The sequence below is a fragment of the Mustela lutreola genome, chromosome 7 (genome assembly GCF_030435805.1).
Source record: "Mustela lutreola isolate mMusLut2 chromosome 7, mMusLut2.pri, whole genome shotgun sequence".
NCBI classification, from domain to species: Eukaryota; Metazoa; Chordata; class Mammalia; order Carnivora; family Mustelidae; genus Mustela; species Mustela lutreola.
Genome location: NC_081296.1, coordinates 73,862,000 through 73,888,426, shown reverse-complemented (window position 1 = coordinate 73,888,426; position 26,427 = coordinate 73,862,000). Strand labels below are relative to the sequence as shown.

At 38.7% G+C, this 26,427-nt stretch overlaps 1 protein-coding gene across 4 annotated transcripts in view; it reads right to left on the bottom strand.

Moving 5' to 3' along the window:
- The window catches only part of SLC12A1 (solute carrier family 12 member 1), an 88,750-nt gene extending 62,323 nt beyond the window's left edge, over positions 1 to 26,427 (bottom strand). Inside the window, exons 1-8 of one of the 4 annotated variants that reach the window (XM_059181472.1) lie at positions 26,319 to 26,427; positions 24,494 to 25,130; positions 13,189 to 13,323; positions 12,958 to 13,033; positions 8,033 to 8,128; positions 4,239 to 4,378; positions 3,033 to 3,143; positions 977 to 1,088 (exon numbers count right to left, since the gene is read on the bottom strand). In XM_059181472.1, the coding sequence (XP_059037455.1) occupies positions 977 to 1,088; positions 3,033 to 3,143; positions 4,239 to 4,378; positions 8,033 to 8,128; positions 12,958 to 13,033; positions 13,189 to 13,323; positions 24,494 to 24,913 (1,090 nt within the window). In that variant the 5' untranslated portion in view covers positions 24,914 to 25,130; positions 26,319 to 26,427. Of the gene's footprint in view, positions 1 to 976; positions 1,089 to 3,032; positions 3,144 to 4,238; positions 4,379 to 6,805; positions 6,902 to 7,404; positions 7,501 to 8,032; positions 8,129 to 12,957; positions 13,034 to 13,188; positions 13,324 to 24,493; positions 25,131 to 26,318 lie in introns of all 4 variants that reach the window. The other 3 variants (XM_059181473.1, XM_059181475.1, XM_059181476.1) reach the window with 3 other exon arrangements.

Sequence of the window (26,427 nt, the reverse complement as noted above, 5' to 3'; positions counted from 1 at the left end):
GAAATATTTTTTAAATCTCAGCAGTGGATTCTTGAGCAAGCTAGAGTGGAAAGCTAGGAAGGTGTGCAGAGGTGGAGGAGAATTTCATGCTTTGTGACATTCCCTCAGGATGTTATGCCAACTCCTACAATATTTTGTGCTTGCAAACCTGACAGTGATGCTTAACTAGGTAATGCTATAGATAAGCAAGGTGCAAAAAAGTTCAGCAGGGGGGGCACCTGGCTGGCTCAGTAGGTGGAGCGTACAACTCTTGATCTCGGGTTGTGGGTTCCAGCCCCACAATGGGTATAAAGATTGCTTAAAAATAAAATTTCTTTAGGGGCGCCTGGGTGGCTCAGTGGATTAAGCCGCTGCCTTCGGCTCAGGTCATGATCTCAGGGTCCTGGGATCGAGTCCCGCATCGGGCTTTCTGCTCAGCAGGGAGCCTGCTTCCCTCTCTCTCTCTCTCTGGCTGCCTCTCTGTCTACTTGTGATTTCTCTCTGTCAAATAAATAAATCTTTAAAAAAAAAAAAAAATAAAATTTCTTTAAAAAAAAAAAGTCTAAAAGGAAAATGATTATGTTATTATTAATGTTCTCAGGGGTTGAACAAACTGTCTGAACTCTGTTCTCTTTCCTTGCATATACAACTCTATTTCTACTATTTGATGGCAACAACGATTTGTCCCATACTTGAAGGTTTTCAAAGCACTTTTGCATCCACTATCTTATTGACTTCTCAACAATCCCCTCAGGAAGTTGCTATCACTCACACTACCTCAGGCAAATTTGAACCTCAAACGTGTTAGGTGACCAGTCTCGCTGGCAAGCAGTAGGATTAATACTCACTCTGGATCTCCTGAGTCTAACTAACCCCCGGCTCCTCCCTGGATCACACTGGGATTCTAATGGCTGATGCAGGGGTTAAAAGGGTAGATGGATGGAGGCAGGTAGTGGAGAACCATTGATTGCAAAAGCAACTCATTTGTAACACGTACCTTGGTAGTTAAAGAAACCTCTGGACTTCTTCTCATTGTTGGATGGAATAACGGTTCCAATGAAGAAGTTTGCAATAGCAATGAGGAGAATGACCAGGAGTATCACCTGAGCCTAGAATGGCAAAGTGAAAGGAGGCCAGCTTAGAATGAACAACTTTTTATACAGTTATAAAAGTCATGTCCGCAGAAAGTCCACTGGACCAAGACTACGTGGTTATTCTGATTAGAACTACTATCCAGAGTCGGTAATAGTGTTCTCTTACAGAATGGCATCTTAACAAGACTTATCTGACCTGAGTGTGGAAGTTACATTTTCAATGGCGGCATATGCGTGGGCACTTGAAGGTGACATTTCAAAAACATTCCAAGTTCTATGTGAGTAACTTACTGCAGTGCCCTCAGGAGTATAAATGGAGCCCAGAGTTTTATTGCTGATAGCGTATTTCTTTTCTAGGCAGAGTGCCTATGGATTCTTTCCTTTCCCAGTGCTAAATGCAACAGAAGTTTCATTAATAACACAAAATTCATAGAGTTCTGAGATGCCTTGTACACTTGATGTTGGACCACCTGTGTGTGCCCAGCACAAGTGGTTTGCAAGGTTGACCAACTGAATTGTCTGTCTTTGTCCCCCTTCTCTCCCTGCTGACATTTCAAGGGTCTATTGGCTTGGTATTCCTATATGCCATTCCCTCTGTAGGGAATACACTTCTCCCTATGCTTTGTGTAACTATTTCCTTCTTCTCATCCTTTAAGTCTTAGTTACTTCCCCTGAGAGGACTTTCTTGACTGCTGAATCTAAATAATAACAGCTAACATTCATGGAGGGCTTACAATAACAGACAGATTTCACTTTATCAATATTTTTTAGATAAATAGTACCGCCAATAACTATACGAAGTAGGTAATATTGTTATCATCATTTAAAAGGTAAAGACCCTGAGGTACAGAGAGATTAGGCACCTTTCTCAAGGTCATACATTACAAGGTCATACAATATAAACCAGATTCAAATCTAGGTGCTGCGGCAACAAAGCCAGAGCTATAAGCCTACCTTTTATCACCATGAAACTACATTGCCTCCCTCAGGGAACAAAGTCATTGTAAGTAGATACCCCATATTTTCTATCTTAGTACCCTGTTTATTCTTTAAAGCATGTTCACAATTTACCGTTCTATATTTACTTGTTTATCTACTTGATCATTACTCATATCTCCACAGACCAAATGCTCAACTAGGGCCAGGATCGTGCCTGTTTGGGTCACCACTGAATATCCAGTACCTAGCAGAATGCCCAGCACCTAGTAATCACTGAATTAATTTTGGTTTGATGTGTGAATACATAATCCACAAACAAATGCTGTGTAGGAATGCTTCTCATTGTCTTATGAAGATGGGTGGGTTTGGCCACTTTTCAATCTCTGGAAATCTCCTTAAGTCTAGGTACGGTATCTCCAGGGACTTAAGACCAGTTGCAATTATATCAGTAACTGGAGAGTTATAAATCAGACAAAAGACATGCTCCTATCATTCAGAAATTTACTGTATTACTACTAGTTAAATCCACCCAGTGTCTAGTTCCAGGACTTACTCCCAAAATACTGTATCTTGGAGGAGAATGATAGTTGCTGCCTCTATGCCCTTCTCCCATCACATGTGAGAGAAGCCCATTTCCGTTGGGCCTCTGCACCCAGGTCAGCTGGAAAATGAGACACCAGGGGTGGGACTGGGAGACACAGGTTTCCAGCATGGACTGTTGCTACGACCATAAGGGGCCTGGGTGTGAAGATAGCAGCAACCATGGTGTCTCTGTCAAGGTGATGACAGCACAAAGAAGGAAAAAGTGCAGGCCTGATCACGTGACACAGGAGCGGGAAGTCATGACTGCCTGGACCCCGTGTGTTTGGAGGGCTTGGATTTCCCTCTAGTGCTAACCCGCAGCTTCTGCCAGAGCAAGTAATAATAACAATTCTTTTTGAATATGGGGTTTGTTCTATTTCTGCAATTTGGTCAAGACCTCAGCAGCAGTGGTTGATAACATCATTTTGAGAAAATCACCTTTGCTTCCCATTCCATTCCAGCTACTGAAATTCCTAAGAGAATCACCACTGTGATGGAGCCTATTATCCGGATGTCATTGGTGGGATCCACCATCATTGAATTGCTCTCCTGGAATAGAAACAAAATTCATGAAAATGGTTAGAGATGGAGGTGTTTTTTTTTGTTTTGTTTTTTTGCCTGTATGTTGTATTGTAGAATTGAATAGTAAGAAGAAATACTATGCACTAACGACCATATAGGATCATGGAAAAACAAGCTGTTCCTAAATCAGAGATTAACATTATTTTGTCCTAAAATAATAGGCCATTGATAGCCAAGGTTGGAAGTTGGAAATTCTAGATGCTCATTCTAGTCACAGCTTCTAAAGCTATTGCAGCACTGAGATAAGTATGGGTACATATAAACATACGGTTTTGTTTCAGAAGAATGACTACTTTTGTGTCTCAAGGGGAATCTTAGAGAAATAAAAACGAGTGATTTTCAATGTGAATATTGGAAAATAAGCGTTATTCAATTAAATAACAAACTCCATAAACCAGATAACACATTTCTTGAAGATCACATAACTTATGAACTGTATAATCCCCCCATCTTCTCAACTAATTTTCAAATAAAGGTACTGCTACTAATTGAATTCAACGAATGCTATCACTACCGTGAAAGAACTAGAAGTTAGTTCACCTACCAGCTAGTTAACACTCTCAAAGACAGACCGACTAGATGGTGTACTTAAACTAGGAAATGCTTAGTTTTCTGCAGTGAGTTGTTCTAATGTTTGAACTGTCTTTCATTTGGAAATCGATACCCATGGTAGTAATATTGCTGCTGATAACAGCATCTATTATTTATCTTTTGTTTCATGTTTTACACAGTGTTTCATGTATATTATCTGTTCTGTACCACATTTCTATGAAATCTATAGAACAGTATTATTAACCCATATGATAGATTTGAGAAATAATGTTCAGATGAATGGAGGGACTGGCCGTCTCTCTGAGAATCTCTCAGCTGATCAATATGAGAGCCAGGATTTCAAGTTCTGATGCCAAGCCTAAAGCTCCTTCAACTATATCCAACTTCTGCCTTCTACAGAATAAATCTATTTCCTCTCATTCTGCCATAATGATATCCCCTAGTGCCCTGAAAAGGCAAATTGAACTGAATTATCTTATGTGGCTGAAGTAAAGAGAAACTTTTAATTACCTTAAGAAGATCTACCACTGTTTCAGCAAATCCCACCACATACATGGCAACAGCCACGGCATTGGCAAAAGCAAAGATCAAGCCTATAGACCCACCGAACTCGGGCCCTAAGCTTCTGGAAATAAGATAGTAGGCCCCACCTAAAACAAAAAATGAACATGCTTTATTCTGAGGAAGTGCTAAGGGATTTAGTTTCTATGACCAAATAATTTTGAATAATTTTTTAAATATTTTATTTATTTATTTGACAGACAGAGATCACAAGGAGGGGCGGTAAGCAGGCTCCCCACTGAACAGAAAGCCCAATGCGGGGCTCGATCCCAGGACCCTGGGATCATGACCTGAGCCGAAGGTAGAGGCTTAACCCACTGAGCCACCCAGGTGCCCCAATTTTGAATAATTTTTATTCTGTTAAAAATATTGCAACTTCCCAATGATTTTGAGAATCTTGTATCACTTTAATGAATAAGTTAGCCATCCTTTCTTTGTACTCTGTGAACTATAATAGAACACAGTAGAATTATCCTGATTTAGTAAGTTCTGATTTACCAAAAGCCAATTATATTCAAATTGTATACAAATAAGACTACAGCAAACTTTACTAAAACAAAATACCTTGCCTTCTAAAAAAAAATTCATTGGTGAGTTCAAATCAGTAATGTAACCAAAGTAAAGTTTTATATTTGAAATTTCCCGGAGCAGGCAGGCTTAGGCAGAAAATGAAGTAAGTGAAGTTTATCATTGCTATTCTAACTTCCTTACTGGTGTACTTTTCTTGTATGTATTTGCTGCATTAAAAGGTGTCTGTTTATAGGTCCCCTGGGTAGTACTGTTAGTTGAGCACCAACTCTTGGTTTTGGCTCAGGTCCTGGTCTCAGGGTGGTGGAATTGAACCCAATGTTGGGCTCTGCTCTCAGCTCAGAGTCTGCTAAAATTTCTCTCTCCCTCTGCTCCTCCACCATGAAATACATAAATTAATCTTTTAAAAGGGGGGGGAGTATCTGATTATCCACTCTATAAATTGGAATTGGTTCTCTATGTTTTTAGGTCAAGAAGGCCAAATACCCATATGAGTATGGGGGTGGCAAAAGGGAAGAAAGGTAGGTTTGGAACAATCACTTCTCCTTTGGACCTTGAAAAGATCAAAATATGTGTCTATGAACTTCTTTCTGTACACATGAAAGACTGAGCTGCCTGGTTACTCCTAGAGGGTAGTGAGAACAGGTAAAAAAATACTAGGTGTAGAGAGGCCTAGGTAGCTAGAAGCTCTGATAGACTGTAGGAAACTAATGACTTCCTGCTCTGAGCTAGTCTTGGAGGTGGGCAGAAGTGGTAGGGGAAAGACACTGAGGGCGCCTGGCTGGCTCAGTCCTCAGGCTCCCTGCTCTGCGTTAAACCTGCTTTCCCTCTCCTTGTCCCCTGCTTGTGTTCCCTCTCTCGCTGTGTCTCTGTCTGTCAAATAAATAAATAAAATCTTAAACAAGCAAAGAAAAAAAAAAAAAGGAAAGAAGGAAAAACACTGGACAAATATATCTCAAAACAAAACAAAAACCTATCTTTTTTATTTTTTTTTTAATTTATTTGACAGACAGAGATCACAAGTAGGCATAGAGGTTGGGGGGGCGGTGAGCTGGGGAAGCAGGCTCCCTGCTGACCGAATGCAGGGCTTGACCTGAGCCAAAGGCAGAGGCTTTAACCCACTGAGCCACCCAGACACCCCCAAAACCTATCTTTTAAGGAAAAGGAATTTCCTCCACTGTAGTAACTCCTCTGGGTTAAAGGGTCAAAGCTCTCTTTGGAAATGTAACCAATTATCTGGGTGGAGTGAATCACTTCCTTTGTCTGGAGGTCCTTTAAATAACTTAGCGAGCAAGTTATTTTGGCGTGGTCAAAAGGAGAGAGGGGCAGGGGAAGCTGTGAGTGCGGGTGTGTTTGTGGGAGGGAGGGTGCCTTAAAAGGCCCTGGGTAGGGAAACCTGGATAAGGTCCCCAAGTTGCAGCCCCAGGAGCCAAATAGAATGGGAGGGGGAAGACAGGAATTAGAAGCAATGGTAAACCTCGCGCTCTTCATTTTAGGCCTAGGCCTGCTTTTTCCTGGATGATTTAAAGATAACTCTTTTTTCTGTTTAGTTGTTTCTATTTTCTTCTGAAGGATCTTTTCGGGCCTGGGGCCACTGGGAATGTCCTGTTGGGCAGAACTCAGGGCTTACTAAACCGGAAGTGTCGGCTGAGGTGCTGAGTGGGCCTGGGAGAGGGCCAGCCGGGCCCAGCTAAGGCACCAAGAAACCATGTATTTTACTGTAATTATTTATGTCTTCTTTCTAGACACCTAGTCACTCTCTATAAACATGTTTAATCACAGGAAACGGGTCAAAGAAAACCTTCTGGAGATCTCTTAATTTTAGTTGAGAGAATTTTGCCTTGATGTTTACATTTGGGTTAGTTCGTTTTACTTTAGAACTTTGGGGACTAATTATGAATATGAAAATTTTCCTTCCAACATTAAACCAACTGTAGACTTTACTCCGTAAGCCAAGCTTGTCGTCATAAGTAAATGAATTGACTTACCTCCTCTTACTACTCCATTTGTGCAAATAGCGGACATAGAAATACCTGTGAGTGTTGTCACCACCACACTCAGGCCGATGATGATGACTCCGAGACCTGCAAAATCCCCCAAGAAAGGAGTTTGGCTCCAGTAGGTCAAGAGGTCACCAGCAACTGGAGGAGGCAGCAGTCTGCGTCCTGTCACAGTAGGGTCTGTCTCCCCATGAAAAAACCTGAAATGTTCTAAAAGGTCCCAGTCCATGAAGGTCTCGGAAGCACCTGCAATGTACTAAACTTTAAAGCTGAAGCCACGTTGGGGAACCATTTCCCCAGAAACACCGGCAAGAGGCTTGCCGACTGGCCTGATAAAGAAAACATTCGTCGGAGGAATTTGAGCACCTGGAAACTATGAATTGCAGATGGGCCCGCGAGGTCCATTAGAGGCGATCCCTCCGCTGAATGGCACGGACCAGGACTGAGCTCACGGTACCTTAGGTTTCCTTCTGCATCTGGCGTCAAGAACAGTGGGCTCCTTGCTTGCTCCAGTCAAAAAGAAATATATAAAAACTTTTCCTACCCATGGCAAGCGATGAGGACATTAGGTATCTTAGAAATGTTACCTCCACGAACAAACCCGTTAGTCGCTATTGCAGAAGTTGACAACCCGGTAATAGAAGTTACCATGGTGGAAAGAAGAATTATGAGAACTCCAAGACCTGTTAGCAATGAAAGATAAAAGACAGTATGTTTTACTTTCCTTACTTGGGTTCCCTATTGCTGCAAACTACACTGCCTCTGATGTAAGTTTTCAAGTCCACGCCTTGGGCCCCAGTGGAGTTGCTTTCTACTCGGGAGAAACAGGCTTGCCTGGCATAAAGATCAAGTCCGAGGCCTGCTCATTACGATGAAGGATGGCTTCCAAAAGTAAACACAATCTAAAAGGTGCCCTGGAAAGGAAAAGTTGACTTATGCTGGTGTCCTGGGAAAGAAACTACCCCGGCTGCGGAAAGAGAAAACATGACATTTGACTTTCTCTCTTGCTCGAGAGGAACCTGCGTGAGAGAGTTGGGGGTTTGACAAAGGTTAAATCCTTCCCCGTTTTTCTTGCATCTGTCTTGCCTGGAGGAGGAAAAAAAGGAGCCAACTTGGATTACCTTTGAAAACACTCCAGAAAGGTCAGTGGTGAACTATCTGAGCCTGTGTTGCCTTTACCTTACAAATGATCATGCAGGTCACAAGTCTAATTACCTCCTCTGACATATCCATTTGTGGCAATAGCAGAGGTGGATAAACCAGTGATACCAGTCACTGTCACGGCTAAGCCGATGATAATCACACCAAGACCTCAGTTGAGAGAGGAAAAATAAAGGCAATTAAACAGTGGAACAATCCATTAGATCGTTTACATAAAAGCCAGCACGTCTAGGGTAATCACCAAAGGACCACGTTGAAATGAACAAGTTGGCTGGAAATCACCAGAGTAAATGCTCAGCTTTGAAGTTCTCTGCCTGTAGCAGCACAGATCCTAAAAAAAGAAGAGCTAAGATGTGCAGCAAAAATTGCCCACAATTGAACAACGATGGCTGGTCAAAATTTGACAGAACCCCATTTTTTATGCTGTTCTAGATACCTACAAACATTACAATTGGTCCATCCAATTCCAAGCTGCTCATATAACTGAAGAGTAAATGTTCGTCCTTCCAGGTGACTCTCTTTTCATGTCCATTTGGTTGTGTGGGAGTGCAAAATTACATACAATATAACGAGTTGTTCATCTGGCAGATAAGTAAAGTGCAAAGAATCAAATGGAACTATATTCATTTGTTGGCTACACGACCTCTAGCAAGTTACTTATTTTCTGAGCCAAACATGGCAATAGAATTAGAAAGGAGACATGCGTAAAGTGTCCGACACACTGAGTGGCCCTGCTTTTTTGGCCCGTGACATGGCAATAGAATTAGAAAGGAGACATGCGTAAAGTGTCCGACACACTGAGTGGCCCTGCTTTTTTGGCCCGTGTCCACAATAGTTACAATAGCTATTGTTTATTGAAAGTCTACTATACATCCAGCCAGGTGTCAGGTAGCAAGAGAAAGGCAAGGAACAAATAAAATGAAATGAAAAAAGCTGCCCTCAAGCAACTTACAGCACAGAAGGCCAATGATTCTAGGAGAGAGAAAGTGATAAACCAGGATTCAGAGAAAGGCAAGGCTACTTTCAGTTTCAGGAAGGACACAGTCAGGATGATACTGAAGGGTACCAGAATCTGCTACCCTGAAATGTACCCCTTTAGGAGAAAAATTAGTTTGAGCTAAAGGCAAAAAGAAAAAAGCAGATACTTCCCCCTATTTGCCTAAAAGCAAGACATAAGTTTGTAAAGTGACTCCATTTTCTCTACAGCAGGAAGAAGTTAAACCTCAGAGCCAATTCTAGACCCTTATCAGCTGGAGGAGCACCAGAGGAACCTGCATAACGAACTCCTGATTTTCCAGTAGTCCCCACACGTGTCTGCCTTCCCACAATCTGCCACCCTAGAAACTCAGTCCTTGCCCTTTGTCTTGTGATTTCTCTAAGAAAATCTCGTACTCTTGTTAAAATGCTATGTAAGCCCGCTCCTTTGAATTACTCATTGCTGAGTCTTTTGTGTGTACACACAATGTGGAACTTAATAAACTTGTGAATGTTTTTCTCTTGTTAGGCTGTCTTTTGCCAGTGTTGCAGAAAGAAGTTTGGGGGCACAGGCACTGAAATCCCCCTGGCTCTAGCCAGAATGCCGTCCCCTGAGTCTGTTTGGCATGCTCCGTAATTGTTGGTGGCAGACTGTCTTGCTCCCTCTTAGATGAGAGGCCGTGATCCCTCTGGCCATGAGAAGGGGGAAGTGGAGGAGAGGAAAGACAGACAGAAATGGAAACAGGGCACTGGAGGCTGCCTCTTTTGAAGCTCCCAGCTGTATCCTGGCTCTAAGAGAAGTCTCGAGGCTACTTCACAGTTTGAAGTGCAGTAGGAAGAGGCTAACTATAAGCCTGAGATGTAAACTTGGACCATATTGCTTCGGACCCTACAAAGTTTGGTGTTGTAAGAAAGAGTTGCACTAAATTCTTCGAATCTGTTGCAAGGGATCATCTCCACATTACCATGTGGCCTCAGTTCTGTGTACCCCTACAGATAATTTCCTCTTATCTTTTGCACACTATTTCGCTTCTGATTTTGTTTTAATGACTTTTGATGTCAAATGTTCAGCTGACCCCAGCAACTTTGCAGAACTATATAGTTTGCATTTCAGGACATTAAACCTACTCTGATTACTTCCTTACCCTTATTTTCCCTTTGCTTCTATTTTACTAACAATTCTTATTTATTCTCTTACATTGTATATATTTCTGTAAAACATTTGAAATCCCAGAACAAACCTTTATACATTTAAACGGCAAGAGATTTACTTTTCTCTCACAATCAAACATAAAATCCCAGGGTAAGAGGCAACTTCTGGAACATTCAGTTTGTAGTTTCCTCCAAGAGAGTTGAACCATCTGCTTCAGGAAAGACCTGAAGTGTTTATTAAAAATGCCCAGACCCAAGGGTACCTGGGTGGCTCAATCCATTAAGCATCTGCCTTCAGATCAGGTGGGGCCGAGCCCCACCTTGGGCTCACCCTGGAAACTACCTTTCCCTCTGCCTCTGCCTGCTGCTCCCCCTGCTTGTGCTCTCTCTCTCTCAAATAAATACATAAAAAGCTAAAAAAAAAAAAAAAAAAAAAAAAAAAAAAGTGCCTAGACCCACTGAATTTGAATCTTTCAAAGTGAATCCCAGGATTCTGTGGTTTTGTAACCCAGCTTTCCAGGTCATTCTTAGGCACCCCACAGTCTGGAGACTACTGCACTACCCCAGCCTATCTCAATTTGTGTTGCTTAGACAGCAAGGTTCTTTAGCTTTATCTTCAAAGAATTGGTTGGCAAATAATTAATCCAGCTCCTTCATTTTGAGATGAGAAAATGAAACTCATGGAGTATAAATGACTTGCTTCAGGTCCTACCTGTTTCATGCCTTTCTTCCATGCCTGATGTTTATTAGGAACTATCTTGCCCTAGCCAAAGTCTCTGAGACAGAGAAGAACAATTCAATGGCATTAATGGCTTATTCTACTATTGGCTTTTGGGGAAGAGAGAGCCCAAACTCATGGCCTTAGAGCAGCTACCCAAGGGCTGTAGCTACTGTGACTCGTGGCTCCAGCTTCCTTCTGGCTTCGTTCCCAGGATCTCCTCTAGAAAGTGTATTCAGTCTTTTTCTCCAGACTATCCCCACAACATGGCAAAACTACTTGGATTTGCTTCTCTTCTTACCCAATAAAAGGACTCCACAGGGACCCAGAAGATGACTTAATCAACTCATTTAGCTTTAAGTTCACAGCAAAGGCCAGTAAAACTGAGTAAGGGTGGTGATAAATTTCTACAACTCACTAAAGTCTACTTTCTGAGAACTAAAACAATGACAGACAAACCTTCATTCAAAGGAAAACCCGCTGGACACCCCCTTAAAGTAGGATATGACTACTTAAAAAAAAAAGTCTTTATTAAAACAATGCTGATATCTGAAAGTAGAATACAGTTTAGCAGAAGATGGGGTTCTCCATATTTTACAATTTTATAATAAGCGTGAAACTGAGAAGACTAATGTAAAATCTGATTAAAGTTCAGATTATGGCCCAAACTCGTGGATGTTAAATAAGTTGCATTAGAAAGAATTACTCTTGCCCTTGGCTACGCTCACACCTCCAAACAAAGTAATGTTGCTTGATGATCTCAATAAGTTACTAAACTGCCCTTAAAAAACTAATTTTGCATGAAACCCTGGAGCAAACACTTGGCAATGCTAAGATGCAGATTTTCCATGGAACAGCATACACTTACTTTGGGCCCTGCGGCTGTAAGCATTCATTTGATATGCATCATAAAGCTGGCAAGCAGCCCTTTGTCAGGAACCCAGCAGTTGCCAAACATGAAACGTGGAAACACTATGGGAACTGGTTCCAGTGTTTCAATTTACAGCTCAGCCCTTTCTTGTTGCGAGTTAGTCTGCCGTTGATGCTCAATATGTTTTGAGGGGCAACGGCAATAAATAAGGACCAAGTACCTTTGAATGTGAATTGAGGTACATTCTGGAGCAGTTATCTAAAAGCGCATTTGAACCTCTATGGTCTTGATACTCATGATTTATAGGTGTTCTCCAAAAGGGATCTATAATGTATTTCCCAAAATACAGAGTAGAACATCATTAATTTTTATCACATTGAACCAGGAACTTTGATAAAACTCAATCAAATTTTTCATATAAATTTTACCACTATATTCTAGATTAAAAAAAAGTTTGCCATAGGAAACGATATTTTATAAAAGACCATCTTTAAGAACATCAAATAATGGTGTGGAAAGTTGTCAGCATTTGGTGTCAGAAGGGAAGTGTTCTCTGAGTATACATAGGTGTTTTTCCTTTTGGTAACACAGTGTTTGGCAATAATAGGCACTCAATTGATGTCAAAGGGATGGTGAATTATACATTAAAAAAATCAAATAATCACTCAAAATAATTTCAACATCATGCATTCTCCATTAGAAAAATTAGTAATAGTTATATATCGTAGTCATTTTATTTATTATTTTTAAGCCTCTATCTGGCAACATTTTATTAATCTTTGTTTTCTTACCCCAGGTACCTGAAAGTAACACAGTTATTTTCTTTGGAAAATGTTCAACTAATTCAGCATTAACCTGGTCACACTGTTACCACTTTTCCCACAAGCTGTTTTCGATGAGTGAAATGTTGCCAGTAATCATAAGGGAGATACACAAATGTCAGTATGTCCCCAAATATGAATAGTACTACTTCAAATGTATATGTCTCTCTATATCTGTACACCTAAAACTCAAGGGAAAGGTAAAAATATTTGCTGAGCATTTATCTGGCTAGTGAGCTGGAAAATTCCAGTCTCCCAGAAGTTAACGCTTCACCTTTCCTCTCTGACAAACATCGTCAAAGAGGCAAAGGGAAAGAGCTGGCGCACAGATTATTTCTGTGACCTTCATCTCACATTCAGCGTTCATGGTCAAAACAAGTTGTGTATGGAGTTTATCCCTGACATTGAAAACTATACGCGGGGCATGGGGAAACATGCTTACCAATTCCAGCTTCTCCAACGATCCAGGAGAGGCGAATGAAGAGCATCACACCCCAGATGTTCAGCATGCATCTTACCTGTGGGTTGAAGGAGCATCAAAAGGGATGTGAGACACGAGAGTGGGGCAAAACCCAGCCCTCTCCATAATTCTGGTGTCCAGGCTTTGCTAACCCTGAATCCCCAAGGACACTGAACAAACAGATTTTATTTGGAAACATAGGAGCTTTCTCACCAGCACACCTTTCACCCATCCAAACTTCACAGCACCGGCTTTATCCTCCCCTTCCTTGTTTTCGGCTTCTTCATCTCCAGGCATCCCATCCCCGTTAGCAACCCTGTCAGCGGAACCTGGTGCCACTGCGACGTTCTGCGTTTTTACAGGTAGCAAAAGCATAATATTTGGTCAACACAGGGACCAGTAAAACTTTCAAAAGCAAATCAGAACAACTGACACAAAATTTTAGACACGCGCAAAAAAAAGAAACATATTCTAGCATTTGAATAAAATTATATATATATATATATATATATATATATTTTTTTTTTTTTTTTGCCCTGGGCGCTGATGGGTTTGTTTTGTGAGTGATTTCAGGCACAGCAAGGCTGCATGGGTGGTAAAGGAACTTGGGCAGTTCTACTGGTGAAAATATTACCTTAAAAAACCAGTTAGATTTGGGTACATTTAGAAGACAAAAAAGAACAAAGGAGAAAAAAAGAAACTCAAGGCAGGGTGCAAAGCCTATCAAAGTGAATGAGGGTCTTTGAGGCATAGTAGGAAGTTAATCTCATTGACGCAGACACTCTGGACTTCTTTCCAGTAACCTCCCTGGGCTTCACTTGATTCACTTAAAATAATGATAATAAAACTTCTCTAATCATCATCTTTAAGAAGATTGAATGAAAGAACACACAAAGCGTTTCTTTAAAAACAAGAAGAAAGGGGTTACAGTTCCAAAGAGGTTTAAAGATGCTATCTGGTGACAAGAATGCTATTCCTGTAGAGGAAGTTTCTTTTACATTTGATATGTCTTTGCCTGAAAATTGCTGGATGTCCTAGTAGTCTTGTACAAAGGATAAGAAGTCTCGTGACTGACTGACTACTAAAAAGGTAGGTTGAGTAGAAATAAGGAGTAAATTGTATAAAAAATGTCAAAAGCTTATTTAGTGGTTTTTTGTGACCTGATTTTGAAGACATTCCTTGTCAGTAGGATAATCTGAATTTAATGGGGGAAGAAAATAGCCCTGTTTCTCTCAAGTAAAGAACAAATCGAATTTCTCTTTTAAATATGACTTTGAATACTTTCAGATGCAGCCACTTGATTTAGCCTATCTGGCACCTACCTGACTCTGGCACCTGAGTTACCCACTGAGTTCCCCAAAACAATCTTATCCAATAAGGGGTGGAAACCACTGGGGATGTCTTTTAGATTCAGCACTTAATTACCATTATTAAAGAACAAGCTTATTCTATTTAAGTGCTCTAAATTAGTTTAAAGCTGGGACGATGTGTTCCCGCATTACTAGTTAAGGAGTCTCAGACAAGGACAATTGTTTCCCCCTCTAAAATGGGACTGGTATGAAATAAATATTCAGTATTTATTATAAGGACTTTATTTGAAGGTGATCAAAATCCTTGTCCTTACTATGCTCAAGGTTTATTGCTTCTTTGGGCTTTGATGTATCATTAACATACCCACTGTAAGCTGACTCTAATTTGGGCTATTTGCTCCAAGTGACTGACTTCTTGTCTCCATGTTCTTCTACTGCTCTGTGTAAATAAGGATTTCCTCCAACTTTGTTTTCCCACAAGATTTTTTTCATACTAGTACGACACTTGGGTAACCAGTGCAATTCAGTTTGGTAAGTCATGGTATATTAACTGGGGGATGTGGGCTACTTCTCCTCAATGCCTGCCAAGAGCCAACCATATAGCAGGTCATCAAAAGAGTATTGAATCCATAAAGTGGATTTGAAGACCACCTGACCTCTACCATTGAAGAACAGATGACCTTGTTTCTTATTCATTTTTGCCTCCTATTTCTTTTCTCTTCCATCCCTATTGGGTATTACATTTCTCATGGTTTCCTCTATATAACCTACATTTGCAAAAGGGAGGGGGAAGAGAATGAATCTCAAGGCCGACCATCTTACTGTTTTTCCAAAAGAACTGGGAGTAAAATTCAGTGAAATGAATAGTTAAAATTTAGTCTTGAATTACCTGAGGAATATCTTAATTTTAAGCATCCCCAGTCCCTATTTGCACAGAAAATTGAAAACTGACATCATATGTTCACATCAGAGTAAGATACGGATAAAAAGAAGTCCACAGAAATCGAGGCTGAACGAGCAAGGCAGAAACTGATTATCTATACCAGCTAGAGATGCAAGTCATGTGTGTAATTCAAATATTTCCAGTAGCTCCTTCTAAAAAAGTAAAGGGAAATTAAAAAAATAACTTGGGTTCAGATTTGGACCCTCAAGTTTTAAAAATATACTTAACTTTTTTTTTTTTTTTTAGAGATTTTATTTATTTATCAGAGAGAGAGAGAGAGAGAGAGAGAGGGAGAGAGAGTGAGCACAGGCAGACAGAATGGCAGACAGAGGCAGAGGGAGAAGCAGGCTCCCTGCCGAGCAAGGATCCCGATGTGGGACTCGTTCCCAGGATGCTGGGATCATGACCTGAGCTGAAGGCAGCTGCTTAACCAACTGAGCCACCCAGGCGTCCCTATACTTAACTTTTGAACAATATATTCTTAATGTTTGCAATTAATTCGTTAGCTATAGTGGCATCCCACCTTGGAGGAGGAACCTGAAAATGGACTGTTTTAATAATATATTTAATAATATATTTTACTTAATAGACTTCTATAAAACATTATCATTTTAACATGAAAGCAATAAAAAAATTAATGAGACATTTTACATTGTTTTTCACACTATGCCTTTGAAATCTGGTCTGTAGTTTACACTGATAGCACATCTCAATTTGTACTAGCCACAGTTCAAGGGATCAAGGGCAGCAGGTGGCCAGGGTTATCCTATTGGAGCGCACCTGTCTGTACACTGCAGTCTATTACAGATGGATGAAGCATTTGAGGTTTCTCTCCAGGCAATTAAAAATTCTATTTTTTCTCTGAATGGATTCTATACTCATAAGGCAGCTGAGTGATTCATATGTAACTTTCATTTTCCATAACTAGAAAATCAATGAAAGCACAGAATTGAGGAATGTGTTAAGATGCCCACGAATGTTGAATAGATTATTTCATTAAGAAATTCAGGGGCGCCTGGGTGGCTCAGTGGGTTAAGGCCTCTGCCTTTGGCTTGGGTCATGATCCCAGGGTCCTAGGATTGAACCCCACATCGGACTCTCTGCTCAGCAGGGAGCCTGCTTCCTCCTCTCTCTCTGCCTGCCTCTCTGCCTACTTGTGATCTCTGCCTGTCAAATAAATAAATAAAAATCTTAAAAAAAAAAAAAAGAAAAGAAATTCATTTATTTGTGGGCGCCTGGGTGGCTCAGTGGGTTAAAACCCCTGCCTTCGGCTCTGGTCATGATCCCAGGGTGCTGGGATCCAGCCCCGCATCAGGCTCTCTGCTCAGTGGGGAGCCTGCTTCCCTCCCTTCTCGCTGCCTGCTTCTCTGCCTACTTGTGATCTCTGTCTGTCAAATGAATAAATAAATAATCTTAAACAAAAAAAAAAAATTCATTTATTTGACTTGGTTTGAGAAAAACTTTTAAAATTGTCAATATTCTAGTTAATCAAGATCTCCATGGCCAGACTCTCAACAGCTACTCATTCAGGGAGAAGGCAATTTCCTTTCCCTCAGTTAATTGTGGATCCCATGAGACAGAGCCCCTGGCCACTTGCTTTTTAAAGGCAATCTTGGGAATAAAACCTATGTTTTCTGATTAAACCTAAACTTGAGGGTTTGGTGCAGGAAATTGCTTTGTTCCTGGCTGAACTCCGGAGGTAACTGTGCCCCTTACATCTGGATTAATGGGAATACCAATGATTGTTTAAAAAAAAAATAAAAAAACAACAACTTACAAAATAGGCTAAAGGATGAATAAGATATTTAAAATTTCTCCTTAAATGGGCATTTCTACCTGGCAGATGCCCTTCTTCTGAGCACAGTTTAACAGTTCTTCAATTTGTCATTAGGACATCACAATATGAAGCAAAAGGACTATTCTATGAGGGCACATCAGGGAACTCATCATATATGGAAGTTAGTAAGGCCATAATTTTTAAAAACTTCAAAAATAGAGCCAGTGTAGGATGTTCCACTCTTTCTTAGGTGAATATTTTCCATCTCCTAGAGTTTCAAAGTTTTTAATATATTTATGCCATAGAGGGGGAAAACCTTTAAATGTATATTTCTTCTCTTGACTATAAAGGACTGTAGTGAATTTTTAAGTACAGAATCCATTTCCATTGCTTACTCTCCTACAGGAGCTGAAAAATCACTGCACCATATAATCTAGGAGACTTGGAATCTGGTTTCAGCTATGCAATTAATTCAGGGTGTGTCCTCCAGCAAGTTACTTAACCTCTCCTGGATACTGCCAAGGAGAATAAATCCAAGGGGTTTTCTGAAAATCTTGCTTTGAAATAATTTACTCTAAGGAAAAATCATTTTTCTGTGTTTGTCATCTTCTCTTCTAACATGGCAAAGCAAAACTTGGTTTCACTCTTTAATAGATGTCTCCTTTGTAAGTCCTACAGCAATTATAAAGTCAACTTATCATCAAAGTACTGAAAAGACTGGGTCGAGGGTTTGTGGGCACTTGATGGCTGAGAGCTATAACCAACCAGTGGCTGGCAGGCTTCTGGCTGGTTCATGTTCTTGAGACCAAAGTCTCAAAGACTAAAAGTTTCATGATTGCTGCCTGAAACCAGTTTTTTCCCTCATACTTTGGATTAATTTGTTTGTTCACACTCCATTACCATAAATGATGACCCACCACCTTTCGTAAATGCATTTTAAATTGCATGGCTTTAGGGAGTGATTATTTATTTATCGAAAGTTTTACCTGAGCATTAAGTTTTCGAGTAGGTAAAAGGAGATGCATTAGGAAGAAAGAAAGAAAAAGAGAGATAGAGAGAAAGAAAGAAAGGAAAATAAATAAATAAATAAATAAATAAAAGCCATTTCTCCCCTCCAATACTGATAAACTAGTGAAGTTTCAATCACATAAAATCTTTTACTTAATATAAAATGTGTGATTTTTCAGACCTCAGAAAAATGACAAATACCTTTCTAGCTGTCATCGAAGAAGAAAGAAATAAATATATTTATTCTTTAAATTCTAACTAGATAATATTTGCTACTATGCATGTCTTTAGGTTTTACCTTTTAATCTCAGGATGGTAGAAATCTTATCCCATCATTGAGAAATAGCTCCATAGATGTTTAGGACTACATGATTCCCTCCCAATTGTTTTAAACTTTCTCTTATTATTGAAATATTTAAATATATGCAGTAGTGGGGAGAATAAATAGATCTCATGTGCCTATCACTCAATTTCAACAATTACCAACATATGGCCAGTATTATTCTACTTAAACCTCTTACAACATTGGGATTTTTTTTTTTTTTAAACCAATCCCAGTAAGGATCAGATAATTCCCAAGGTTCATTTCAGAATGAAAAGCACAAGTCTAATCACATGTCTATATTTTATTGATCAATGTTATTATAGTTGTACATTACTAGCCCTTTATGATAAAGGGGAGTATTTTAAATTTGGAAAATGAAGGGTTTTTTTTTTCTTGTTTTAACAGTTACTATAAACCATGCCTCTCAATTACTGCCAATGGTCACAATTTGTAATCACAATATTTTTACTGTACCTGAAAACACTTAGTTCACACACGAATTGACATATTTTTAGGAACTTAGGCCAAAAGGTGGCTACTGTGTGTAATAAAGAGCATAAAAAAACAAAACCAAAAGATTCTTAATATTTTCCACATATACTTCAAAGAAACTTCTACTTTACTTACCATCTATTACTGAATGCTAGAGACTACAGCTAAAACTTCTAACAAATATTAGAATGAGTCTTTAATTGCAGATTTTCACTCCAACAAATATTTTAGGCCACTGGTCCTTACTGACCTTCAAAGCATTTATTGCCTCAATTTTCATGTCTATTTTATTTGGCTTGGTGATATTTCTAATTTTGGATACCCCTAGTCTGAATGCTAAAGTTCCAAATTTGAACTTCAAAATACTTTAGAAAATATTATTTTCCAGAGAATGTATTTGTACACCTTTGTCTTTTTATAGACTATAAACACTTATACATCTGCCCATAATAATGCCGTTTGACATATAAAATAAATTCTGGGTAGTAGATATCAAATCTCTTTAACTGACTTTATACAGCAGCTCTTATAAACAAAAGCTTAATAAATGCTTTTGATGATGACAATGAAAAGGATTGAGACCGACAATTAATTCTATAGGAGAAGCAACATGATCTTAAGGAATCGGAATCTCCTGTTCTGCCCATCAGGACTGAGAAGCAATTTCTTCTTTGAGCTTGAATTCCACTATTTCCTATTTCCACTATTTCTTCTTCTTATTATTCTTCTTATTATTATTCCTATCACTATCCACTACTTCCTATTTCCTAATTCCACTATTTCCTATTTCCAAAGTGCTATGGGAGAGCAGACTGAGGATGAAAAGTTCTGAAAAAGAACATGGACTCTAGAGTCAGGCAGACACGGGTTCAACTTATTAGACACATGACCTTGGCTTCTTGACCTTGGAAGTATACTGACTTGAGTTTTTGTTTTCTCTTCAAAAGGATCCATAGGATTTTATGAAACCTTTGCTATCTATAAAATAGCAATAATAACATTAGTTACCCTGAAGTGTTGTTCTAAGGACTGAATGAGAATTTGCCAAGTGTGAGCATCCCATCTGATACATTAAAAAATGCTCAATAAAAAGTTTGTTTTTACACCAGAGCGTGTGTATTGGTTTTTATTCACAAATTACTTTTTCTAATGCTTTTTATTCACAAATTACTTTTTATCGATGATAGCCTAATGGCCCCAATGTGAAGTCACCCCATTGTTTTTATTTTGGAAGAGTTTGTAAATGGTTGGTTTCCTTTAAAATAATAGTTCTGTCTTAATTTTTACATTATTTTATACTTTTCATAGACAGTTTATTTCAATAACATGAGAATGCTGACTCTGATTGAAAGGCTGGATATTTTCCTGATTTCTATATAATTATATTTTTCTGAAATGCTGACAACAATGGTGGTTAGTAAGGCTGAAAACGAATTTCATTTTGGTTAGCCCTGTAGTTAGGAACTGTGTACTAAAAGGTAGCCACAGGAGTATACTGGACACTAAAAGTGGAATTATTTTTACAAAGTAAAAATACGAGATTAAACTTGTCAGATGTCCAACAATCATTATACATGTTTTGATATGAAAAGACCTCCAATGTATATTACTTAGTGAAAATAGTAGCATGCAAGGCAATGTGTAAAGTATGTTTCAATATGTGTTTGAAAAAAATTACAGACAGAAAATTAAATTGATAGGAATAGAGAGACATAGATATATTTGTATGTTTGTATAAGCATAGAAAATTTCTGGGAGGATTTATAAGAAACTGCCAGTAATGATTGTCCTACAGAGAATAACTGAAGATCTATCTTAGATAAGAAACATTTATATATATTTTTAGTACTTGTTAAATATGTTATCAGTGCATATTTTACTTTTTAAATAAAAATCAGCTAATATGAAAATTACCATCATTATTATCAACAACCTTTTATTGAGTTTCTAACAATTGTAGGCACTGTACTACACTTTGCATACATATAAACTCAAGTATTTACAAACATCCTACAATATCAGTTGAAATTATGTAGCTTGTATAGTATTGCAGAGAAAGTAAAGGATGGAGTCATTATTTTCCTGCTTTTGACTAGTTTTTGGAAATCCATAATTCATAGCCACCTGTATAGGCATTTAGCTCTTTACTACACAGAAAATGAAAAGATTTCTTCAACTCTGATCGCAAATCATTGGGATTACAAGTTTTGTCAATATGTATTACTACTAGAGTTTCAGTTAAGGTAGAGACTTAAAATAATGTCTTTCAAATCTATTTTTCATTTCAACTATAAGGAAAACCTTTCACATTTTTTTTTTCTGACTTGGAAGTTCTAACTTGGATTTGCACAAAATCCAAATAGTCTCTGTCTAAATATGTTCTGTCATGTAGTATGAATGTACGATTCTCATATGGCTTTTTAAAGCATTAGAATCATGGGTACAAAAAAAAATGTCACTCGGGTGCCTGGGTGGCTCAGTTGGTTAAATGGCCTTCAGCTTAGGTCATGATCCTGGAGTCCCGGGATAGAGAAGCGCATCCGGCTCCCTGCTCCACGGGGAGTCTGCATCTCCCTCTGACCTTCTCCCCTCTCATGCTCTTTCTCACTTTCTCTCTCAAATAAATAAATAAAATCTTAAAAAAAAAAAAAAGTCACTTGTACTATGTTAATTGGTTCCCACTTTTAAATTGTTTAGGTAAACATTATCATTTATAATTTTTTGCATACAAAATCTGTGATGTGTCTGGGTATTATTACACAGCATTTGCTCTATTGATCGTTCCTAGTTGTAGTCTGAGGGACCGCCATTAAAATGTCAAGGGCCAGGAAGGAGCAGCAAGCATAGCTACATTCCACTACAGGTCCTCATCTATTATGCTGTGAAGCAGGGGAAAATAGAATCAAATTCACTAACAAAGAAGAAAGAGATGAATTGAAGAAGGCCTGGATGATTCATGTTTGATATCGAAGGAGAGCACAGAAGTAGAACATGTGGAGAGGTGAACGGGGCCCTACAATTTTAGAAACATTAGAATGTGTATTCCACTGTTGCATTTGAATTCTGCTCCTAGTTTAGCTATGTGGATATTTCCGTATGATTTAATCAAGATGAGTAAGATCTTGGTAAGTAAGGGTTGGATTCATAAAAAGAGTGACTTATTACTATACCTTATTCAGGGCATTGGGCCTAAACCTGATTTTTTTTTTTTTAAAGATTTTTATTTGTTTATTTGACAGAGACAGATCACAAGCAGGCAGAGAGGCAGGCAGAGAGGGGGAAGCAGGCTCCCCGCTGAGCAGAGAACCCGATGCGGGGCTCGATCCCAGGACCCTGAGATCATGACCTGAGCCGAAGGCAGAGGCTTAACCACTGAGCCACCCAGGCGCCCGTAAACCTGATTTTTTAAAAAAAGTTTTAATTATTTTAGAGAGAGAGAGCACAAGCAAGAGGGGCAGAGAGAGAGGGACAAAGAATCTCAAGCAGATTCTGCCCCGAGAGCAAAAGCCACCACAGGGCTCAGTCTCATGATCCTGAGATTAGGACCGAGCCTAAACAGAGTGGCATATTTAATGGACAGATATTTAATATTTAATGCCATCCAAGCACCCCGGGCCGAAACCTAATTTTTAAACTATTTAATTTGCTACTTCTTTGTAGCTGAGAAAAAAGTGTTTGAGGTCAAGGTTCAGTCCTTTGTCTCATTACATCTTTCCAAAAAGAATATGATATCCCAAACAGCTGTGCAATCCGTCAAATACAGCTACTTCATTTCGACCCCGGTCATTCAGATGGCTTTGGAACAACCAACCCGACTATTGTTCCCTGAGAGGTTTTCTCCCCTAATATAAAGATTGCCTTGAACTGTGGCTTTGGGAATTGTAAACAAGCTACATATCACGCTCAGTATCGGTCCAAAGAACAATGCGAGTTTGCTCCATTTCCTTTTTAATGGAATTAGAGTTTTATTTTGTTTTGTTGTAAATGAGGAGAGGAATGTGAGTGAGGATATTTAAATTTTGATGGCAGTTTTGTGAAAGATGCAGGTTTTAAAAATTATCATGTGTAATGAGGTTGATTATGGTAGGAGAGAATTTCAGGTCTTTTAAAAGTCTCATTTTCCTTCTTCAGAATAAATTGAAACCTCTTTAGAAGGCCCTAAATTTCTTCTTCTGCCCTTCCCGTATCTTGAAAATTTCTCTCCTCTTGAAACACACTTCTCATTCTTTGCCTTCTCCCCTTTCTCTCTTCTTTCCTCTCTCCTACATGATGCAAAGTGACACCTCAGTCTGATTTCGGGAGCTTCAAATCAACCTCCTTCTCAACATTCTTAATGGGGGCTGCCATTTTTTTTTCACATTGTCACCTTGCTAACATCTTTTGATGAAAATGTCAAATATCCCAGACAAATTCTAAATCTTCTATCTGTAAAGAAACCAGCCTTTCAGCCCAGTGTTTGCCAGTATGGTCCATGGGACAAGTAAGGCGTGGTGGGGAGAAGAGATAAGGGTACAGAGTTCACAGCATAGTCTCCCCTCAGGAAGTCTCTCAGTCTCTGCTAGTAGGATGCAGAGTCAGGGATGCTGGGAATAAGGGGAATAAGTTTTAAAGATGGGTGTCCTTGTGGAAAAAAGAATGAGCAGAAACTAAAGGGAAATCTTCAACTTTATCAGCATCTTTCTTGGGAGCAATATTCTAAGACTCCCCAGAGTGGGTGATCATTTGATTAGGAAAAAAAAAAAAAATTGTTAAATGAATGAATATGAAAGGAATTGTTTCAGTTAATTTTTTCTTTCACCTCAAAAGCTGAGCAAAAGTAAACTACATTTGGCTATGTGACAGCTAATTATTCTTTTGAGCAAGTAGTTATATCCATAAAGAATGATATTCATTCCAAACCCTGTTCCAGAAGAGCAGAAAGATAAAGTGCTTCAACCTATTTTGGAGCAAGGTACAGAAGAAGCAATCTACTGAGTTTATAACTGATTGCTACAAGATTAGAAAAAGTGCTGCCTCATGCTTCTAGCAGATTTGGGAACCCTGGCTATATTCCTTAAATAATGAAAAGTTTAGCCATGTCTGTTGCTTCTGTACTTAAATTTAATTTAGTTACTTTTACATGCTTAAGAGCATTCAGGAGCCTTAGGCAAAGTTTTGAAGAAGAAGGGATAAAATGCTGAATCTTATAAATCTTTGCTCTCTCTTTAAAGAATATAAAATACCCATGTGCTCCAAAGGCTTGCATCACGGTATGAAGTACAGCAAGGGCCTGTGATTGTTTCTTTTTTTTGCAACAGCTGCAGAGGCCTTAATACTAAGGTGAAACCAGCTTAGTATTTAGCTTGACATGTTTAACCAAGTGTGCATTGAGCAGACCATAACGGTAAACAAGATACGACACATTGCCTAACTTTCAGAGCTAATTTTTTCTTTCTCTATGCTCAGTCCATGAACGTTCGTGAGTCACTTCTGTGCATTTTCTGGTTATCGGGAAGTAAGGGGGCACCTGGGTGGCTCAGGGAAGTAGGGACAATCATGTCAGGAAGAAGGGTGGTTCGGAATAGACCTCTCCACCAGACATGGTGACATTCAGTGCGTTCTTAGAGAGCAGGAGATCGCCTGAAGGAGCAAAGGAGGACACGTGCCTGTGCCCTGAAACTTACCTTTGCAAGTTGCTCATGAATCTCAAGCAGGCTGGGTCGGTTGACCTTGGGCCCACTGATGCTACCGGTGTTGCGATAGTACTCAATCTTGGGAACGGCATCCACCGTGTTGTGGCCAAAGGTTTGTAGGTAGTATGTGTTTGTGTGAGAATCGTAAGCATGAAAACTGGCATCTGTTTTAGCGTTTTCTCCATTTTGGAGGAAATTGTCATAGCACTCCTGATTCCCAGGCCTAAAGCTGATTCTGAATCTGTTATGGGTTTCATCCCCAAAAGAGGTTTCCTCATAATGTGGAGGGTCGGCATTGTTATCCACAGCTGCGCTGCTTTCATGACTCTCGTTTATGACATTAACTTGAAAGCGATTGCTATTCCCTGGCACTGAATCCAGAAATACATTGGAAGTGTTGTTCAGAGACATCTTCCAAAGTGGATTTTTTGTTTTTGTTTTTGTTTTTTGGACTAGGCTGTCTACTTTGTGGTTGCTTTTTTTTTTTTTTTTTAATCTATGTCTTTTCTCCTCAAAATAAACTCTATGTGTTTACTTTAGGGAGTTCCTGGCTTTTGTTTTAGAAGGACTCAATAAATAGATTCTTGATGCATTGTCTCCTATACAGTCTTCAGAATGTTCTTCAAAGCTGTCATTGAAAAAGAAAAATAAACTTGTTTCAAGAAATATAAATACATTTAAGTAGGGATGGGGCTATGAGGAAACAGTTTTATGTCACAAGACATACAATTTTAAGTTTGTTTCATTAAAAACTACCTGTCCAGGAACTTTAGTCACCGGAACAATTAAATCCCATAGTAAATAACTGGAGAACTGTTTCAGCAAACATAATTTTCAATGCAGTCACCAAACTGTTATATGTGTTTGTAGTATTTGTTTAGACTCAATGCAGTTGGATTTAACGTGATTTTAGAAAAGATATAACTCTACCAACTGAGTACAGGAAGAGCTGATGAGAATAGTCTCAGTTCTCAGTCTGAAACACAGTTCATTGACCATACTAAATGTTGAAACTGCAATCTATTTTATTACTGCTATGAATACATATTATGTGATAGTGATAATTTTATTATATGATGATTATAAAATTTTAAAAATATTTTTAAAACTTCTAAGAAATACATGCTATTAGTTTATAAAAATACATCCTGTGAAGAAGATAGCTTTGTAAATTTCTGGATTTTTAAAAAATTTCTGGATCTTTTACTGGCCTTTTTTTTTGCTCATACATTTATATTTTACAAATGCTATCATGGAATCTTTAAAAAAATATGAATATTAGGATAAGGAAATAAATTTCAGTCCTTAATAAAGTTGTATGCTATATTTAGGTAAAAATCACACCCTATTGATTCCCTTTAATGAAATAGTCTCAAATACATAGAGAAGCTTATATTTAGCCATGAGATAAATAGATTACATAATCACTTTACAATCCATGAGCCCATCTTAGAACATTCTTTAATTAGAATAATATTTCTTTATTGATACCTTAAATTTTGGCTTTTTAGAAAAACAGACAAATACAAACAAAACCTGCCTCTCTCCTAAAGTTCTTAAGCTATCTATTTGAACTAAAAACAAAAAACAAAAAACAAAAAAAAAGAAAGAAAGAAAGAAAATTTTAACTTTAACTTGCAAATAAACTTTTATGGGGGAAATTATAAGTGAAGTTGTCATCTCTTTAGTTTTTATAGAATATACCACTTATTATTGTAGTCTTCAACATCTTTTACTTTTACTCCACTCCTCAGAATCTACTTTATGACATAATATTAAGTGTGATTTTTACCCCACCCAACAATGTTTAACTTACCACCAGAAGAAGGAGAGTTCTTCTCAGGAAATGTTACCTGTTTCAACATCACCCAGACATATATGGGGCACTCAGCTTTCAGCCCAGAATCGTAGGCTTCTTCTCATTG